At 47.5% G+C, this 17,843-nt stretch overlaps 1 protein-coding gene across 2 annotated transcripts in view; it reads left to right on the plus strand.

Annotated features, from left to right (window-relative positions):
- EIF4E2 (eukaryotic translation initiation factor 4E family member 2) overlaps positions 1-17,843 on the plus strand; it is an 80,239-nt gene that overhangs the window by 19,498 nt on the left and 42,898 nt on the right. For both annotated transcript variants that reach the window (XM_078665839.1, XM_078665838.1), the window contains exon 2: positions 15,302-15,416. In XM_078665839.1, the coding sequence (XP_078521965.1) occupies positions 15,302-15,416 (115 nt within the window). The remainder of the gene's footprint in view (positions 1-15,301; positions 15,417-17,843) is intronic.

Genomic DNA, 17,843 nt, shown 5'->3' on the forward strand with positions numbered 1-17,843 from the left:
GCTCCCACCTCTACGTATAAAGAAGAAAAAAAACGATTCCCTGGTGCCTAGTGAGCTTTCTGCCTTTCCCCCGGGGCTATTGTCCTCATCTGCCTCCTTGGGTTGGAAATACTTTTGCATTTTTGGGAGGAAAGGGTGGGGGCATTGGCGTGCCCATTAAAGGCAGCCCACTGACCAATATAAAAAATCAGTGTCTAAAGTGCTTTCTGCCCTCGGGGGGGGGGGGGGAGATTGGGGGCCTCTGCCCCCCCGAGGGGGGTAGAAAGAATGTGTACGGCCATTTTAAATGGGGAGGGCAAAGACCCTTGCCTAAGGAGCCGTTCGCCCCTCCCTGGTGCCTAGTGGGTGGATCCCTGCTTGGGGATCGCCCTCCTGGGGCGATCCCCAAGCAGGGATCCACTAGGGAGTGGTACCATTGGAAAGGGGAGATTCTCCCTTTTGCAATGATAACTCCCCTGTGTGTTTCGGTCCTTGGGGGGCTGAGATAGCCCCACGAGCACCGAAACGGTGAAACTGAAACCAAGTTTCCGATTAATTTTCAATGTAATGACGTCAGCGCGCATGATCGTCATTACATTGGAAACAAAAAAAGCTTCTGGAGGTTGAGAAAGCTCTTACCCACCTCCCGAGGCCCCAAAAAAAAGAAATCCCTCTGATGTTTGCAGCAGAGGCATTGAGTGCTGCTCATGTGCACCTAACGGACTGGTTCTGTCATGAGCACACGAGCACTGGTGCTCAAGACGGAACCATTCCGTCATGAGCACCGACGAGATTAATGAACTAAGAGGCGAGTCCGGGGTCATGTGTATCCTGGATGTGGCTAGATTTGTATTTGATATGGAAAAAGAGTTAAGGCTATTAAATCAAACAAAATAGTTTTTTGTACAGCAGACATGCTGAACTCGCACATTTGAAGGTGCTCACATATTTGATCATGAAGAAAATAGCAGCTCAATGAATTCAAATATTTGGCCCGATCACATAAAATCAAGTAAACATTTTATGATTTTTCGAGGCCTGCCTTTACTCCAGTTTGTATTGTGTTGAAAACATTACTAGGAATTTGCTCTAGTCCTTAGTGGTAAAAGGAGATATGGGAATTTCATGCATTGGTTGGTTATTAAAAAAAACCAGGAGATTAGGTATTGTTAGGGTGCAGAGTATGACTTTTAAAGGAGAGGTTGTGATCTTTGAAGTAGGTGTGGACAATTTGCATGGCTACATTAGTAAGGATTATGGCAAACATACATGTGCAATAGAGTAGGATGTACTCGGAGAACAGGGGCATGCCGAGAATAGCCGGAAGCAGAGAGCCGTGTGAAAGAAGAGGAGAGTCGGGAGATGGATGTTTTAAGTCCATTTTCATGCAAAGGTTTTAGGGATATAGTGGAGGCATTTGGAAACAGCATGCACACCTGTAGTAAGAAAGAACATTATTTGCATATGTTTCATTATCATTGGAGGCCATGAGAACACCACTGTGCGCGCACACCATCATCACTCGTGTGTAAATACTATTCAAATAAATATGGTTTCCTTTTCCTATGAAATCCGATGGAAGAAAAACACAAAATAGGAATGCTGTACTTTGAAAGTTTGTGCTAGGGACGGGCCTCCCCTTTCCCTGGATGATCAGAGTGGTATGAAGGAGAATATAGTTTGTTTTAGTGGATTTGTGTAAAATAATACATCTTAGGGCAGTTAGCTCTGGAGCGGCGTCTGTTGGGATGGACTCCACCCAGGTGCCAAAATGTCCTGAAATCAACAAATGGGAAGCAATAATTCTTAGATGAGTAAAAACACGTGTGATTGTAAGGAAATGCCTCTTTTTGTATGGTCACCCCCAAATTGTTCGACTGAATCTACTGTTTTTTTTACTCTCAGAGGGCACGAAGGCCTGCTAACCAGACCTCAGTGCCTGTGCCATAACACTTAAGCTAATTTGTCGAATTGGCTTTCACCTAATTGGCCGAGCTAACTTACCTGTAAGACCCTAATTAATGGTACTCAGGGCATGTAAGTTAGAAGGCAGAACGGAGCATCCTGGGATGCACAGATGTTCCACTTCGCAGCAAGTGATCATCAGGTGAGAATAAGTAGGGCGCCCTTGGCACCCCAAACTTAGACTTTGACTAGACGGTAAAAAGGACCGAGATAGGCCTGCCCTACTGCACCATGGAACCAGTAAAGAGAGGCTGCACGTTCGTGGACTTCACCTGCTGAACCTGGTGGCTAGCAAAGGAGAGGGACTGTGCCTACTGTGTCCTGTTCAAGGAGAAGTCGTATCCAATGCCCAGCCAAAACCAAGAGGCACCAAGTTTCAGTGAGCTGGCCTCCTGTTCACAGCACAGGCACACAACAGCTAAGAAGCCTGCTGGGGCAAGTTAGTAGCCTAAAATCTTCGACCTACTGCCAGCAGTGCCAGGACCCAACGCACTAAGTGGCACCCGAGTTCCCTGAGCCCAGGAGTGTTGTCGGAGTCTGTCTGGTACTCCCAGAGGACAAGTTATCGACCCAGGAAGGATTGGCCTGTGACCGTGATACTGGGCACCTGGTAGTCCACTGGTAACTAGACTTCTGCCAGCACCTAGAGGACTTTGAATGACGTCGACCCTGTGACCAGGATCGCCTCACTCCTGTCGTGGACCAGGGAGTAGTCGCAGCAAGACCCTCGTCAACGGCATTGCATCCACAGCATCCTTTGAGCATCTTCAGCATCCTTTGTCCCTTGCACCAGACACACTTCCAAAGGAAAGCCCTCCAAAGGCTAAAAGTGCCTGGGACTGACTGAAGACTGCTTCTCCTGCTGCGGAAACTGTTTCTGAGGCCCTTGCTAACCCCCTTGACTGGCTCCTTACTAGAGTTGGTCACCTAAAGTGACTCCAAGTAGACTGCATTGCAACTAGCCCAAACCTTTTGGAGAAAAAGTGTCAAATTCAGTAAATTTGCCAATGCTTGATTGCGGTTGAGTGAAATACTTTATTTTACTATACCTTGAACGTTCTATATCTCTGGAATCCTTCTGTAAATCTTTTCCGTTGTGGTGTCTAAAAATACAATCTATTTTTATAAATTGGTGTTGGATTCCTTTTGTGTCTTGTCGATTTCTTCTTCAATTGTTTTGATTCTTCTCAAATGCTTTACAATTGTTCCTCTGTGTAAGCCTTGCTGCTCAGAGCCATAGCTACCCTGGGTTGAGCTGAAGGTTTAACAAACAAAAACGTAGGGTCCTAAAGGGGTTGGTAAGTGTATTACACAGTGACGTCGCACAGCCACACCACAGAATACACTCCATTTCCTCACAGTGACAGATTTGCCTGGGAGAGTGGACATCAAGTAATCATGAGTTTCATTAAACAGTGTCTTTCTTTTTGCAGGTATCCCCAAACTGTAATGTTTTTCATAAACATGAGGTCTTCGCCCATATCCTTGACATGCAGAAACTCAGATTTATAAAGTTTTTTTGGGCATATCCGCATCCATTTTTGGCCCAGCGCTCTTCAGGGCTAGCTCTTGTCTACCAATTGGTTGCACAGATTCACGTGCTCAGTACATGCATGCCGTGTGGGTGTCCTGGGGGCAACGTGAGCGGGCAATGCTCGCTTCGGTGTTTCCGGAATGCCGTTGATCCTCGTGTGATACATATCTCTGTAGTTCTTCATGTTGAGTCTTCGGTGGCTAGGCTGCAGATCGTGTGGCTCCTGAGGAAGCAGTCCCCTAGACTCCTCCTCCATGGTGGTTTTAGGGCCCTGTTGGACCTAGATTACCCAAGCCTACATATGGTAGCTTGGCACAGTAGTGGTCTACAGCTAACTCCAGGCGTTGGCTAAGTACTTACACAGCTTACCCACAGTAACACATTGATGAACCACTAAAATAAAGACACAACACCTTTGTTTGCAAAAATACCGTTACCTTTTATAAAAATAATATGGCTCTTTAGATTTGAAAGCATACAGGTTATCACATCAATTGCTTTTAGGAATAAACATTGCACTTTTACTAGAGAAAATAGTTTTCACTCCTCCAGCTGTGGAAAAAGCAGTAAATCATATACTTTTATCAGAATTCAGCAGTACATTCAGAGAACTTCTTGGATAATTAATTGAAGCTCCTAGACTTCACACTCTACAGGGGTATTTTGCATTAATACACAATGACATCAATAACTCTTTACTACAGCCTACCAATTCATTGGTTATGTTAACACATCTAGGGTTACGCTTCCTAACCCCTTCTCTCCTTTGTCACAGAATGAATCTCCAGGGAAGTAGAAAGGTCAAGGCCCTTTTCTCTGCTTATAGACCTGTTTAAAATAGCTGTCAACCTTTTATCCCTTTTTACCCAACACTTCCCTCTTCACACTCCCACTCTCCTTACTGTCTGGGTGGCAGATATGCCACAGTCCATAGGCCTTCAGCTGGTACCCGCCTCTCAAACTCCCCCGATCAGCTGCTTCCCTGCACTGACGTGGGAAGAGCCTTGCCGGCCTCCTCAGCCCAAGCGCGCGTTCTCCTGTCAGCGCTGGCTAGGGGGCCTCGTTTCAGGCTTAACGCGGCGATTTCCTGCGTCTGCGGATCACCAGGGGTTAGATGGGCGGTCGGTTGCCCAAGCGCTAGTTCCTCCAGCAAGCGCTCACAAGTAGGGGGTTCCGCTGTCAACGCGGCGCTCCGGAAAGTCGTCTGGCGCCGCCTCAGGCAACCCGATGGACGCGCTGATCTCTGGGGCATGCGCGTTCCTCGCAATGGCTCCACCTCTCAGGTCGCGCTGCTCGTCGGCGCCTGCGTGTTCCTCCCCGGACCTCGTCACGCAGGGAACACTGCACCCCTGGGCCTGCTCGACCCTAGGCCCCTCCTGCTGAAAGAAGCGGTCGCGCTACTGGCTTGCGCGGAAGCGTTTCCTCACTTCTCCTGACGCGCCTGGTGCCCCCGGGGTCCCGCAGACGGACCACACTGCGCCGCTCCTCACACGCTGCTGCTTTCTTCACCCGGCTCCAGAAGAAGTACCTCACAGATCGGGCACTCGCTCCTCCAGGTGCTCCAGGCTCCACAGTTCCCCAACCACCTCAAGGCGCTCCAAGGGGACCACAAATGACTCGCTACCCTGGTAGGTGCAGCGCTGGGCAGGGCATATAAGACTGAGTTTCAGAAAGCAGATCCTGTCAGTTTCTACAGGAATGCTGATCCAGAAGGGTTTTTCTTCTCACGAAGCTTGTTTACTTGGTCAATAACTGTTGTCTTGAGAGAGGGATCGGTCAAGGGCTAAAGGGGGAACAATCCTCTGAAGTAACTGTCAGCCTCAAATGACAACTAGCTGCTCTCAGTGTGTCCACCTCCTCTCACCACTGCCTCACTCCTCTACTCTGGGGTCAGCACAAAATGGCTGCTGGTCACTGGCCTTATATAGGGTGGCCTGAGACCTGCAGAATTCTCTAGGGTATTCTAGAAAGTTCCCTAATGTTAACCTATGGACCTGTCCTCCAGTGGTGTCCGTTATGGCAGTTGGTGGACACCATCTTAGGTCTCTGGAGATCCCTAGATTTTCAAGGGGGCTGACTAGGCCTCACAGGTTATGAGGGAAAAATGGCGTCATCGCCAAGGAGCACCTAGCCTCCTGACAGCATTAAAAAAAACTCCTGATGGACATATGTAAAAATAAAAATAGAAAGTCTGGGAGGCTAAGGGGGACAAAAATAAATCATGGTGGTTAGAGTCTTCCCAGAAGCAGACAGGTCTAACACGCGTCCCCCCCAGCTGAAAGTGGGGAGAACTACCCAACCCCTTGGGAGTCCTCATCACTAAGGCGGAAATACCTGGATAGACCGTCTGCATTGGCATGGTCTGCCCCAGGTCGATGTTCCACCCTGAAGTCCATTCCCTGTAGGGAGATGGACCACCTTAGCAACTTGGGATTCTCCCCCTTCATTTGCATCAGCCAACGAAGGGGGCGATGGTCAGTCTGAACTAGGAAGTGCGAACCAAACAGGTATGGTCGCAGCTTCTTCAGAGCCCAAACCACCGCAAAGGCTTCTCTCTCAATTGTACTCCACCTCCTTTCCCTGGGGAGTAGTCTCCTGGACAGGAAGACCACGGGTTGATCCAAGCCCTCATCATTTAGCTGCGATAACACTGCCCCAATGCCATGTTCTGACGCATCTGTTTGAGTCTTGGGGGGGCTCCCAGGCGATGATAGCCTCAATCTTTGCCTGGAGGGGCTGCACCGTCCCTCTGCCCACCAAGTGACCTAGGTACACCACCGACCCTTGTCCGATCTGACACTTGCTGGCCTTGATGGTCAAGCCAGCCTGTTGCAGGGCATGAAGAACAGCTTGCAGGTGCTGCAAATGGTCCTCCCAGCTGCTGCTGAAGACAGCAATGTCGTCCAGGTATGCAGCAGAAAAAGCTTCCATTCCCGAAAGGACCCTGTTCACCAGCCTCTGAAAAGTGGCAGGGGCATTCTTGAGCCCAAAGGGCATCACACGAAATTGGTAGTGTCCCTCAGGTGTAGAGAAGGCTGACCTTTCCTTCGCCTCCTCAGTAAGGGAAATCTGCCAGTACCCTGAAGTTAGGTCAAAGGTACTTAAGTATTGGGCAGCTCCCAGCCGGTCAATAAGCTCATCCGCCCGTGGGATAGGATGTGCATCAGTTTTAGTCACTGAGTTCAAGCCTCGGTAGTCCACACAGAATCTCAATTCAGGTGTGGTGCCTGGTGGGGTAGCTTTTGGTACCAAAACCACCGGGCTAGACCAAGGGCTACCAGAAGGTTCAATCACCCCTAGCTCCAGCATCTTGGCGACTTCACTTTTGATGTTGGCCTTCACCTTGTCCGACAGCCGGTAGATTTTAGATTTCACAGGTGGGCTGTCTCCTGTGTCCACGTCATGGGTACACAGGTGGGTCCTACCTGGGACAAGGGAGAACAGGGGAGAAAATTGCTCCAGGATCTGGCGGCAATCACTTTGCTGTTCAGAAGTCAGGGATGGCGAGAGAATCACTCCCTCCACTGATCCATCTTTTTCTTTGTACGAGAGAAGATCAGGGAGAGGTTCACTTTCTTCTTCCTCTGCTCCATCGGTCACCAGCATTAAGACAACCTCGGGCCTCTCATGATGTGGCTTGAGACGATTGGCATGCAGCACCCTGAGGGGCTGCCTTGGGGTCTTAAGATCCACCAAATAGGTAGACTTCCCCTTTTTCTCTAAAACCTCAAAGGGGCCTGTCCAACGGTCCTGGAGGGCATTCAGCTCTCCAGGTTCCATTACCCACACTTTCTGTCCAGGCTCCAGTTCCACTGGGTGAGCGTTGTGGTCATACCACTCTTTCATAACTGTTTGGCTGGCCTCCAAGTTGTCTGAAGCCTGCTTCCACAACTTAGCCATTTGGCTCCGGAAGGCCAGCATGTAGCTCACCACGTCCTGGGGAAGCTTCCTGGGAGTCTGTTCCCATCCGTCTTTCACCAGGCTGAGAGGTCCCCTTACAGGGTGCCCATACAAAAGTTCGAAGGGGCTGAAGCCCACTCCCTTCTGTGGCACTTCCCTGTAGGAAAACAAGAGACAGGGTAGGAGGATGTCCCATTTCTTTCGTAGGCTCTCAGGAAGACTCCGGATCATACCTTTCAAGGTTTTGTTAAACCTTTCCACAAGACCATTGGTTTGTGGGTGATAGGGAGTAGTAAACCGATAGGTAACACCGCACTCCTTCCACATGGCCCGCATGTATGCTGAAAGGAAGTTAGTCCCCCTGTCGGAAATGACCTCCTTGGGGAAACCCACTCTGGTGAAAATCCCCATCAGGGCCCTTGCCACTGCAGGTGCAGTGATGGTCCTCAGAGGTATTGCCTCTGTGTACCGGGTGGCATGATCCACCAAAACCAGTATGAACCGATGTCCAGCTGAAGTTGGTGGATCCAATGGCCCTACAATGTCGATGCCCACCCTCTCAAAGGGGGTGCTAACGACGGGTAGTGGTTCCAGGGGAGCTTTTAGCTTCACCCCAGTTTTCCCACTGGCTTGGCAAGACACACACGTCCGACAATATGTATCCGACGCCACTTTCATTCGAGGCCAGTAGAAATGGGGGACAAGCCGGGCAAAGGTCTTGTCCTGTCCTAGGTGTCCTGCCAATGGTATCTCATGAGCCAGTTCCAGTAGAAAGGCTCTAAAGCATTGAGGGACCACCAAGGCTCTGGCTGAACCGTGGCCAGGTGTCTTGGGCTCACTGTAGAGGAGTCCATCCTCCCAGTAAATCTGGTAGCTCCCCTCAATGTTTCCCGCTGCCTGGGCGTTGGCCTGTTGCCGCAGCCCCTCGAGAGTAGGACACTCTTTCTGAGCTTTGCAGAACTCTTCCCGGGAAGGACCTCCCTCCACATGCCATTCAGTGGGGATGGGTAGGTTTTCCAGGGAAGCAACATTCTCCCCGGTGGACTCCAGATCCACCTCCGCAGGTGGTCCAGTTGTCTCACGAGGTGGAGATGTCGAGGCAGGGTCCTCCGGCCTCCTGTCCTTCTCCTCTCTGGCAGCCGGCTGGGCCATTGTTCCAGGCTCCAGCGTCAATGAACTCCCCCTTCGGGCAGTCGCGGACCTTGTGCTGACACAAGTCCAGTCAGGGGGTCCCAGCATCTCAGAGTGAGTCTGGTACTCCACCCTCCTCCAAGCATTGTGCTCCATATCATTCCCTAACAGGCAGTCAACAGGCACGGCAGGGCTTACGGCAACTCGAAGTGGACCTGCAACCCCTCCCCACTCAAAGGGAACCTGAGCCACAGGATAGTGGCCCAATCTGCCGTCAGCCATTACGGCGGGATGGAGTACATCTGGGATGACCTGCTCTGGAGACACCAGCTGACTCCTTACCATAGTCATGCTGGCTCCTGTGTCTCTCAGAGCCTCCCCTCTTCGGCCATTGATGGTGACCCACTGCTCATACTTAGTAGTATTAGAGGGCAGCTGGGTCTTGGGAACCATCTCTTTGTCTCCCAGGGACACTAAGGTGACACCCGCCCGCTCCCCTCCATTAACCAAAGGTATCTCCTCCCCGAGCACTACACTAGTGATTCCCGGGGCTTTTCCTCCAGTGGGAGGGGGTGGTCTTTTTGGGCACCTCACATCTCCTTTATAGTGTCCCACACCACCACACTCAAAACAATGAACAACCCTTGGCTGCTGGCTTTGGCCAGGGGTAGGGTTGCGAGGGGGGTTACTCTTGGGGATGAATCCTCTGCCCCTTCCTTGCGAAGTATTTTGTGGCCCTTTTGAGAACTCCCTCTTAGTTTCCCCTCCCTCTTTCCTCTGGGGGGCGCCCTGTCCTTGCTTCTGGGAATTCCCTCCAGTCCCCTTAGTCGACACCCGGGTACTAACCCAGATGTCCGCCTCCTCAGCAAGCTTCCTGGGGCTGGTCAGCTTGCTGTCCACCAGATGCTGTCTTAGCTCGGGAAGACACTTCTCGAGTAGGTGTTCCTTGAGTATGAGGTCATATAGTCCCTCATAGTCCCCTACATCGCTGCCTCTTACCCAACCCTCCAGGGCCTTCCTGGAGTAGTCCAAGAAATCTACCCAGTTTTGCGTGCCCAGCTTGTAGCTGCCCCGGAACTTTTGCCTATATTTCTCAGGGGTCAACCCAAACTTCTTGAGCAGCGCTGATTTCATAGCCGGATAGTAGGTCTGTTCACTCTGGTCAAGAGCCAACAAAGTATCCCTGCCAGTGGGGGGCATGTATTTGTATAACCCACCTCCCCAGTGGACTTCCAGAATCCCATGGGCCCTTAGCGAGACCTCGTAGGCGGCTAGCCACTTAGCAATGTCGTCACTGGGTACATAACAAGCCATAATATCTTTTGGTAGGTACGGTCTAGGTTCTTTGATGTTGGTCTGGGTATCGCTGCCACCATTCTCTGATTTGGGGGATCCTCGGTTTAGGGCTTGTAAATCCATCTCTTTGATGGTTCGCTCATGTGCCAACCTCCTATCCTCCCTTTCCATGTCCATCCTGGCTAGTTCTATTTTCAACCTCCTCTCCTCCCTCCTATCTTCCAGCTCGGCTTCGGTTAAGCCCCTGTCTGAAACACTGCTGCTTGCCCTTGAAGGTAACCTGGGACCTGTCAGAAGATTCCCTCTCCCCATTTGGTTCAGCAATGCAGCCTCAGTAACAGTGTCCCCATCACCCACTTCCATTTCTGGTTCCTCCCTTAGGCGAGCTTCTAACCATGCCCTTATGCTTGTCAGCAACTCTCCTTTCTTGGCACCTTTATTGAAAAATACCCCGTTCTGCTGACACCAATCCCTGAGTTGGGCCACAGTATTGGCTTCCAACTCTTTAAGATTCACCTCCAGCTTTGCCATGGTATAAAATTACTCACAGGAGAAACCCACGAAGTGACTTGAGGTTAACCTCCACCCACCACCAGAAGTAAATTTAGAAAAATCAAAAATATAAATTAGGAGGGCCGCAGGGAGAAAACTCCAGGTGGGGTCTCGTGGTTGTCACTGTGTTACTAATAAGTAAGTGTAAGTACAGATCCGTGATCCCACCGCTGAAACACCAATTATGTTGGACCTAGATTACCCAAGCCTACATATGGTAGCTTGGCACAGTAGTGGTCTACAGCTAACTCCAGGCGTTGGCTAAGTACTTACACAGCTTACCCACAGTAACACATTGATGAACCACTAAAATAAAGACACAACACCTTTGTTTGCAAAAATACCGTTACCTTTTATAAAAATAATATGGCTCTTTAGATTTGAAAGCATACAGGTTATCACATCAATTGCTTTTAGGAATAAACATTGCACTTTTACTAGAGAAAATAGTTTTCACTCCTCCAGCTGTGGAAAAAGCAGTAAATCATATACTTTTATCAGAATTCAGCAGTACATTCAGAGAACTTCTTGGATAATTAATTGAAGCTCCTAGACTTCACACTCTACAGGGGTATTTTGCATTAATACACAATGACATCAATAACTCTTTACTACAGCCTACCAATTCATTGGTTATGTTAACACATCTAGGGTTACGCTTCCTAACCCCTTCTCTCCTTTGTCACAGAATGAATCTCCAGGGAAGTAGAAAGGTCAAGGCCCTTTTCTCTGCTTATAGACCTGTTTAAAATAGCTGTCAACCTTTTATCCCTTTTTACCCAACACTTCCCTCTTCACACTCCCACTCTCCTTACTGTCTGGGTGGCAGATATGCCACAGTCCATAGGCCTTCAGCTGGTACCCGCCTCTCAAACTCCCCCGATCAGCTGCTTCCCTGCACTGACGTGGGAAGAGCCTTGCCGGCCTCCTCAGCCCAAGCGCGCGTTCTCCTGTCAGCGCTGGCTAGGGGGCCTCGTTTCAGGCTTAACGCGGCGATTTCCTGCGTCTGCGGATCACCAGGGGTTAGATGGGCGGTCGGTTGCCCAAGCGCTAGTTTCTCCAGCAAGCGCTCACAAGTAGGGGGTTCCGCTGTCAACGCGGCGCTCCGGAAAGTCGTCTGGCGCCGCCTCAGGCAACCCGATGGACGCGCTGATCTCTGGGGCATGCGCGTTCCTCGCAATGGCTCCACCTCTCAGGTCGCGCTGCTCGTCGGCGCCTGCGTGTTCCTCCCCGGACCTCGTCACGCAGGGAACACTGCACCCCTGGGCCTGCTCGACCCTAGGCCCCTCCTGCTGAAAGAAGCGGTCGCGCTACTGGCTTGCGCGGAAGCGTTTCCTCACTTCTCCTGACGCGCCTGGTGCCCCCGGGGTCCCGCAGACGGACCACACTGCGCCGCTCCTCACACGCTGCTGCTTTCTTCACCCGGCTCCAGAAGAAGTACCTCACAGATCGGGCACTCGCTCCTCCAGGTGCTCCAGGCTCCACAGTTCCCCAACCACCTCAAGGCGCTCCAAGGGGACCACAAATGACTCGCTACCCTGGTAGGTGCAGCGCTGGGCAGGGCATATAAGACTGAGTTTCAGAAAGCAGATCCTGTCAGTTTCTACAGGAATGCTGATCCAGAAGGGTTTTTCTTCTCACGAAGCTTGTTTACTTGGTCAATAACTGTTGTCTTGAGAGAGGGATCGGTCAAGGGCTAAAGGGGGAACAATCCTCTGAAGTAACTGTCAGCCTCAAATGACAACTAGCTGCTCTCAGTGTGTCCACCTCCTCTCACCACTGCCTCACTCCTCTACTCTGGGGTCAGCACAAAATGGCTGCTGGTCACTGGCCTTATATAGGGTGGCCTGAGACCTGCAGAATTCTCTAGGGTATTCTAGAAAGTTCCCTAATGTTAACCTATGGACCTGTCCTCCAGTGGTGTCCGTTATGGCAGTTGGTGGACACCATCTTAGGTCTCTGGAGATCCCTAGATTTTCAAGGGGGCTGACTAGGCCTCACAGGTTATGAGGGAAAAATGGCGTCATCGCCAAGGAGCACCTAGCCTCCTGACAGCATTAAAAAAAACTCCTGATGGACATATGTAAAAATAAAAATAGAAAGTCTGGGAGGCTAAGGGGGACAAAAATAAATCATGGTGGTTAGAGTCTTCCCAGAAGCAGACAGGTCTAACAGGCCCTATTTAGAGTTAGGACAAAACCGAAAATCTCTAATTTCTAGCTGAAACTTTTTACTGTGGAGGATGTTCAGTCGGTGGATTTTCCTCCGTATTTGCACTGTACTTCGGAAATGGGAGGATTTTCAGTTGCCTTCAGATTCTATATATGGCCTTTAGTCATTTGGTGCAAGTCCTGGTCTTTGATGTCTGAGGATACTTCTTCTCCACTTCAGTCCTGCAGCCCCTCTTCTTTCAAGCGGGTACAGCAGCCGGACATGCACGTCTATGCACCAGCTTAATCTCACTTTGGAGTTGGGGGAACTTCATCTTCAAGTCCTAATAATTGGCCTTCTGAAAGCTGGTGCTGCTGAGCTTCCTTCTGAAGGTTCAATGTGTCTGAGTTACTGGCACTGGAGTGCCCATACCTATGTCAAAGGGAAGCACTGATGGGAGGCCAGGGCCCATTCAGATGTCCTGTTCAACATTTGTTCATCCAGAGTACTGGGTAGATGTGTGACCATTCTAGTTTTGGGGAGCTGATTTAGAAACTGGGCTATCCAGTAAGGGTTCTTGGCTGAAAATATTTTGCGGCTCAGAAATCGGACAGAGGTGACCCTACTACAGGGATTCTCCGATATGTTGTCCCCACGGTTGCTCCAGAGATAGAGAAGCAGCAAATTACTACCTTGTGCAACACGGAATATGTCCTTGTGGGGGACCTCATTCATATGGCCCACTCTCCTCATACAAAAATCATAAAAGCAGTCATGGTTCATCCAAATCTTGACACCGCCTAGTTTAATAAGGATTTCAAGGTCAAACCTTAATGAGGGTAGAGTCAGTCAGAGCAAGTAGTCCTTTGGTAAGGGCTGCAGTGAAGTTTGCCATAGTGTGCCTCACGAAGATAATGCTCTTTGGATTTTCATAGCATACCACCTGCGTCACTTGGGCCGCTTAACAGGGCAAGCAGGAGTGAAAGTGAGTGCTGGATAGTGGGATCAGCAACAGTTTCTACTCTGAAAGCCTCTGCTGTTGGTTGTTTTCCAAACAGATTTCAGAATCATAAGAGTTATCTATAGATAAAGGCCAGATAGCAGAGCCTTCCAGAGTACGCTTCCAGGATTGAAATCCATTGTTACATCTTATGGGGTGGACTCCTCTGACAAGAAGTGCTATCTTTCTGACTATCTCTTAGCAGTGTATTGTATAGATCTGAAGGGTCTTTTTGGTTACTTCTATATTTTGGGTCATTACGAAGGATCTTGAATTTAATCCTCCATTGCACTGGCAACTTGTGTCGTTGTCTAGTACCGGCATTCACATGGTCTCGTTGTATGACTATACTTTTGTTTACATTTTTTAAACTATTCCAGTCTCTGGAGTGTTTCAGATGCCTTCATCCATGGATTTGTAATTGCCTAATCAGGCCATACGAAAACTGGATAAGGATGATGCACACTATAGCAGGTATGATCATGCCTTCATTGTGAAATCACTTGTGACTCAAAGGGAAGATCTTGAGAAACACGGCCAGGTTCTTTACTTTGGTGAAAGGGTAGGGCCACCAAGATAACCATCATGGCACCTTAGATTGCCAAATTACTGTCCCTCATCTCCATTTCGTTATCAAACATGCAGCTCACCGCTCCTGCCCTTGATCTATTTACTTATTTAGGACATAGTTTTATAGAGTGTGGCCATTGAATTTCACTAATTTCATAGTGCTAGGGTTATGTTAGGGTTTGTATGTTTTGGGAAATTGGAAGCCAGAATCCAATGAGGGAAGGATGAGTCCCAATTCAGAATTCCTCAGTCACAACCCCTGTTACAGTGGAATTTTTTTCTGAGTTTGAACATTCGCTTTTAAGGCTTTTCTTGAAGTGCATGTTTTCGATGCTTCCTGTCAATGAGGGTTTAGTACCTAGCACTGCATCCTGGCCTGCTGTCTGGCAGTGCAGTTTGTGTGCTACTTCTGGTTGAAGCGTTCATCGTAATCAAGTGTGTAGAAGCCTATCACAGTTGCCTATTCAACGTAAGGCTCCTTTAGGCCATTCAACTGGTGAAGAGAACCATAAGCATGTTTCTTGCATTCACCAGAAACCATTGGAGTGTTTTCGAATCTGGCTGTCGGTGGTCTAGCTTAATTCCGCAAGATAAGGCACATTTTGGCGGCTTGAAGTTCTAGCATTTGCAATCTGTCAAGGAGTGTCTGTGGGAGTATTATGTAAATGATGTTAAAGTCATCCAAGTGTGCCATGGCTAGCTCCATCTGATGGTTGATTTGGAGTAATAGGAGTATTTGATTTAGTATGTAGAGTTGCAGACATTTCTCTTGACCACCACATTTAATATGATAATAAAGGGGAGTTCAGCATAAAATAGGTCTTCCAGGATCCTTACTTTCAAAACAGTAAATGGGACATTCCTACGTAAGAAGACCAGTCAAGCAATATTGGGGTCAAATTCTGCTCCTCCCAACAGACAGATATCCGTCTAAGCACTATTCATGCATACAAAGTAATTTTTCATTTTGCGGAACCACATGGTCCAGGCATGTGGTAACGCTGGACCAGTACGTTGGACTATTTTCCCACTAGAAGTGTAGTTGAGTGTCCTCCTCACATATTTGAAGGTTCCGGCCCTAGGAGGTGTGCCAGAAGGAACATGGAGATTGAAGACCGGGCAGGAAAATGTTACAAGGAGGAAAAAAAATGTCTCCATTGCATTATAAACTTTTACTATTGCAATGAACTAATTCTTCTATGTCTTATTTCCATTTTACACAGTTTAAAGGATGATGACAGTGGGGACCATGAGCAGAATGAGGAAAACGGCACACAGAAAAACGGTGAGAAGGAAAAAAACGAGAAGGAGAAGAACCAGGGCGGCACAAAGAGAAAGGTAAAGCATGTAACTTCCTGCTCTGTGAAAGCATACATTGCCCTCCCTCAACTTATGCAGGTAGAAAATAGTGTACTTTTCCTGAACCTTTCAAGTTGGGCTTTTAGTATGCAATCTTTGCTTAGCTGGATTTCAAAGGGACCTGTACGACCAGAATAACTACACCTTATTACAAGTAATTTAGAGCTATCTAAAGTGCTTTGGACAGTTTGGCTGACTATGCTCCAGGACAGGCCTCATTTGCTTTCGCAAAAGCCTTCACTCCACTGAATACTGATTAGTGCGTTGCACTTCATGGAAACTTTTTTTTAGTTCTCAAAATTACCCACAACAAAAATAATATCCTATTCATGTGAGAGAAACAGATTAAAGTGTGGTTCCTCTTCTATGAAGCATTCCTTTCCTGCCCTTCTGCCATCTAAAAAAAGATGGTGATTCCAGTAAGAAATCGGTCAAATACTGTCAAGAGTTCAATAAAACAAGCCTTTCCTCAATCCAGAAAGCGGTAAGAAAAAGTCGGAAGTAATAGTGGATGGTTTTGTGCTGACAACATGTGGGGTTCACGTTAGTCCTTGACTCTGGTGGTAGGAGATGGAATTCGACAATCAAAATATTGAGGTTTTAAAGAAAAAAATGAGAATTTTTGAGTTCTATAGTACAGATGTGAAAATGTGCTGCAAACCAAACCCAAAAAATAAACCACCATGTGAGCAGTGGACTTCATGGCTTCAGCCTATGATTGACTCAGTGCGCTCTGGTGGAAGCTGATTGTGTAGTGTACAAAATACATTACAAGCAGTGATTGTAAAAACGAGTAGGTTCAAAACGTGTTTATCAATCTACGTTATCACTATTTTGTATGATTTTTTAAAAATCTATTGTAAATTGATTGTGTGCACTATTTGTTAGTTGGACTTTCTAGTTAACTATTCTGTAATCAGAAAAACATAACTGGAATCCTAAAGAATTTTCATGTGATATTACTCTATATTAATAACCCCTAAGAGCACTACTTAGAAATATGGCTTATACTCATTTGCTGCCTGCAAGATTTATCATCAGTTTTTTCTGTGTTCCCTTTAAAAAAATCACGTTCTCTAGAAGCCGTACTACTGGCTAGCCAGGGGTACAACAAAGGGGTTTTAATTGTCCCCCTGTTATAGCCTTTCGAGGAAGGTTCTATTTGAAATAAGCGGCCGAATAAATCCATTTAACCAAAGCATACGCTAATAGAGACTCATCGTAGACAGTGTTTAGATATTTGGCCTGCGAGTGATGATGTACTTGTGATGTTCTATCCGTGGTTAGGCAGTACATTTGCCAATCTCAAGTTCATTAGGCAAGCTAGCCATTAATTGTTATAATTTAGCAGTTTAATGAACATGACCACTGTTTCTTAGTGACAGATATGTAAGAAAAACAACATAACACTTGTTCTGTAAGGTGTATAAGTTAACTTTGTGTCAAAACCTACTGCTGAGATAATCGTTTTACTTTAAGAGAAACTGTTATAAGATTATGAAAAAAATAGTGATACTGACCAAAAACAACTATCTTCTCAGGGCTACCCTAGAGTGTAGTCAAACCTGTGCTCATACGTCAATATTTTCCATCGACCACTCAAAGTCCACAAGATTCTTTTTCAAGTGAAATAATTTTGGTTTTTATTCTTGATATGTTTCAATTCTCTTCTTCATTGAAATACAATCTTCAGTACATTTCAATGAAGAAGAGAATTGAAACATATCAAGAATAAAAACCAAAATTATTTCACTTGAAAAAGAATCTTGTGGACTTTGAGTGCTCGATGGAAAATATTGACTTTGTCTGAGCTAGCCTTATAGCACTATAATCTTGTCGTGGTAACCGACTTGCTTCATCTGGAGCACCACACCTATTAGTTTGTTTTGTGATAATCCTTTACCTGCTGTGCGCTCAAACTTTAACAGTTACCGTGTGTTTCCTGTGCTCATACGTGTATTGGATGCTCATGATTAGAACAAAAGACTGATGTCATTGACTGAATGGTGTCTGTTACAACATCTTCACCACTGAATGCAGAGATTGACCAGTCTGTACCAGCCCCTGATTGAGACTTGAACATTGCAGAGAGATCCTTCTGACCTGAGCAATAAGAACCTTTCATTTGACGCAAGTGCAAGTATAAGTCAGACTTGTCGTTTAGAGGCTGTAATGGCACGCTACTTCTCTGATTAATTCATACACTTCTGTTATTGAACATTATTAGAGCCTACTGTCACTATGCAAGAACTGTGAAAGTTACTGAAAAGACTCCATGCAATTCACTAAATGTCATTTATGCCATAGAATCCCAGGTATCTGCAGTACAAAGGCATGGCAAGTTGGAAAGGTCACGAAATGTATACGTAAGGAGCATTCTAATATATATTTCTTAACCCTTTGCAT

Source organism: Lissotriton helveticus, chromosome 11 (assembly GCF_964261635.1).
Source record: "Lissotriton helveticus chromosome 11, aLisHel1.1, whole genome shotgun sequence".
NCBI classification, from domain to species: Eukaryota; Metazoa; Chordata; class Amphibia; order Caudata; family Salamandridae; genus Lissotriton; species Lissotriton helveticus.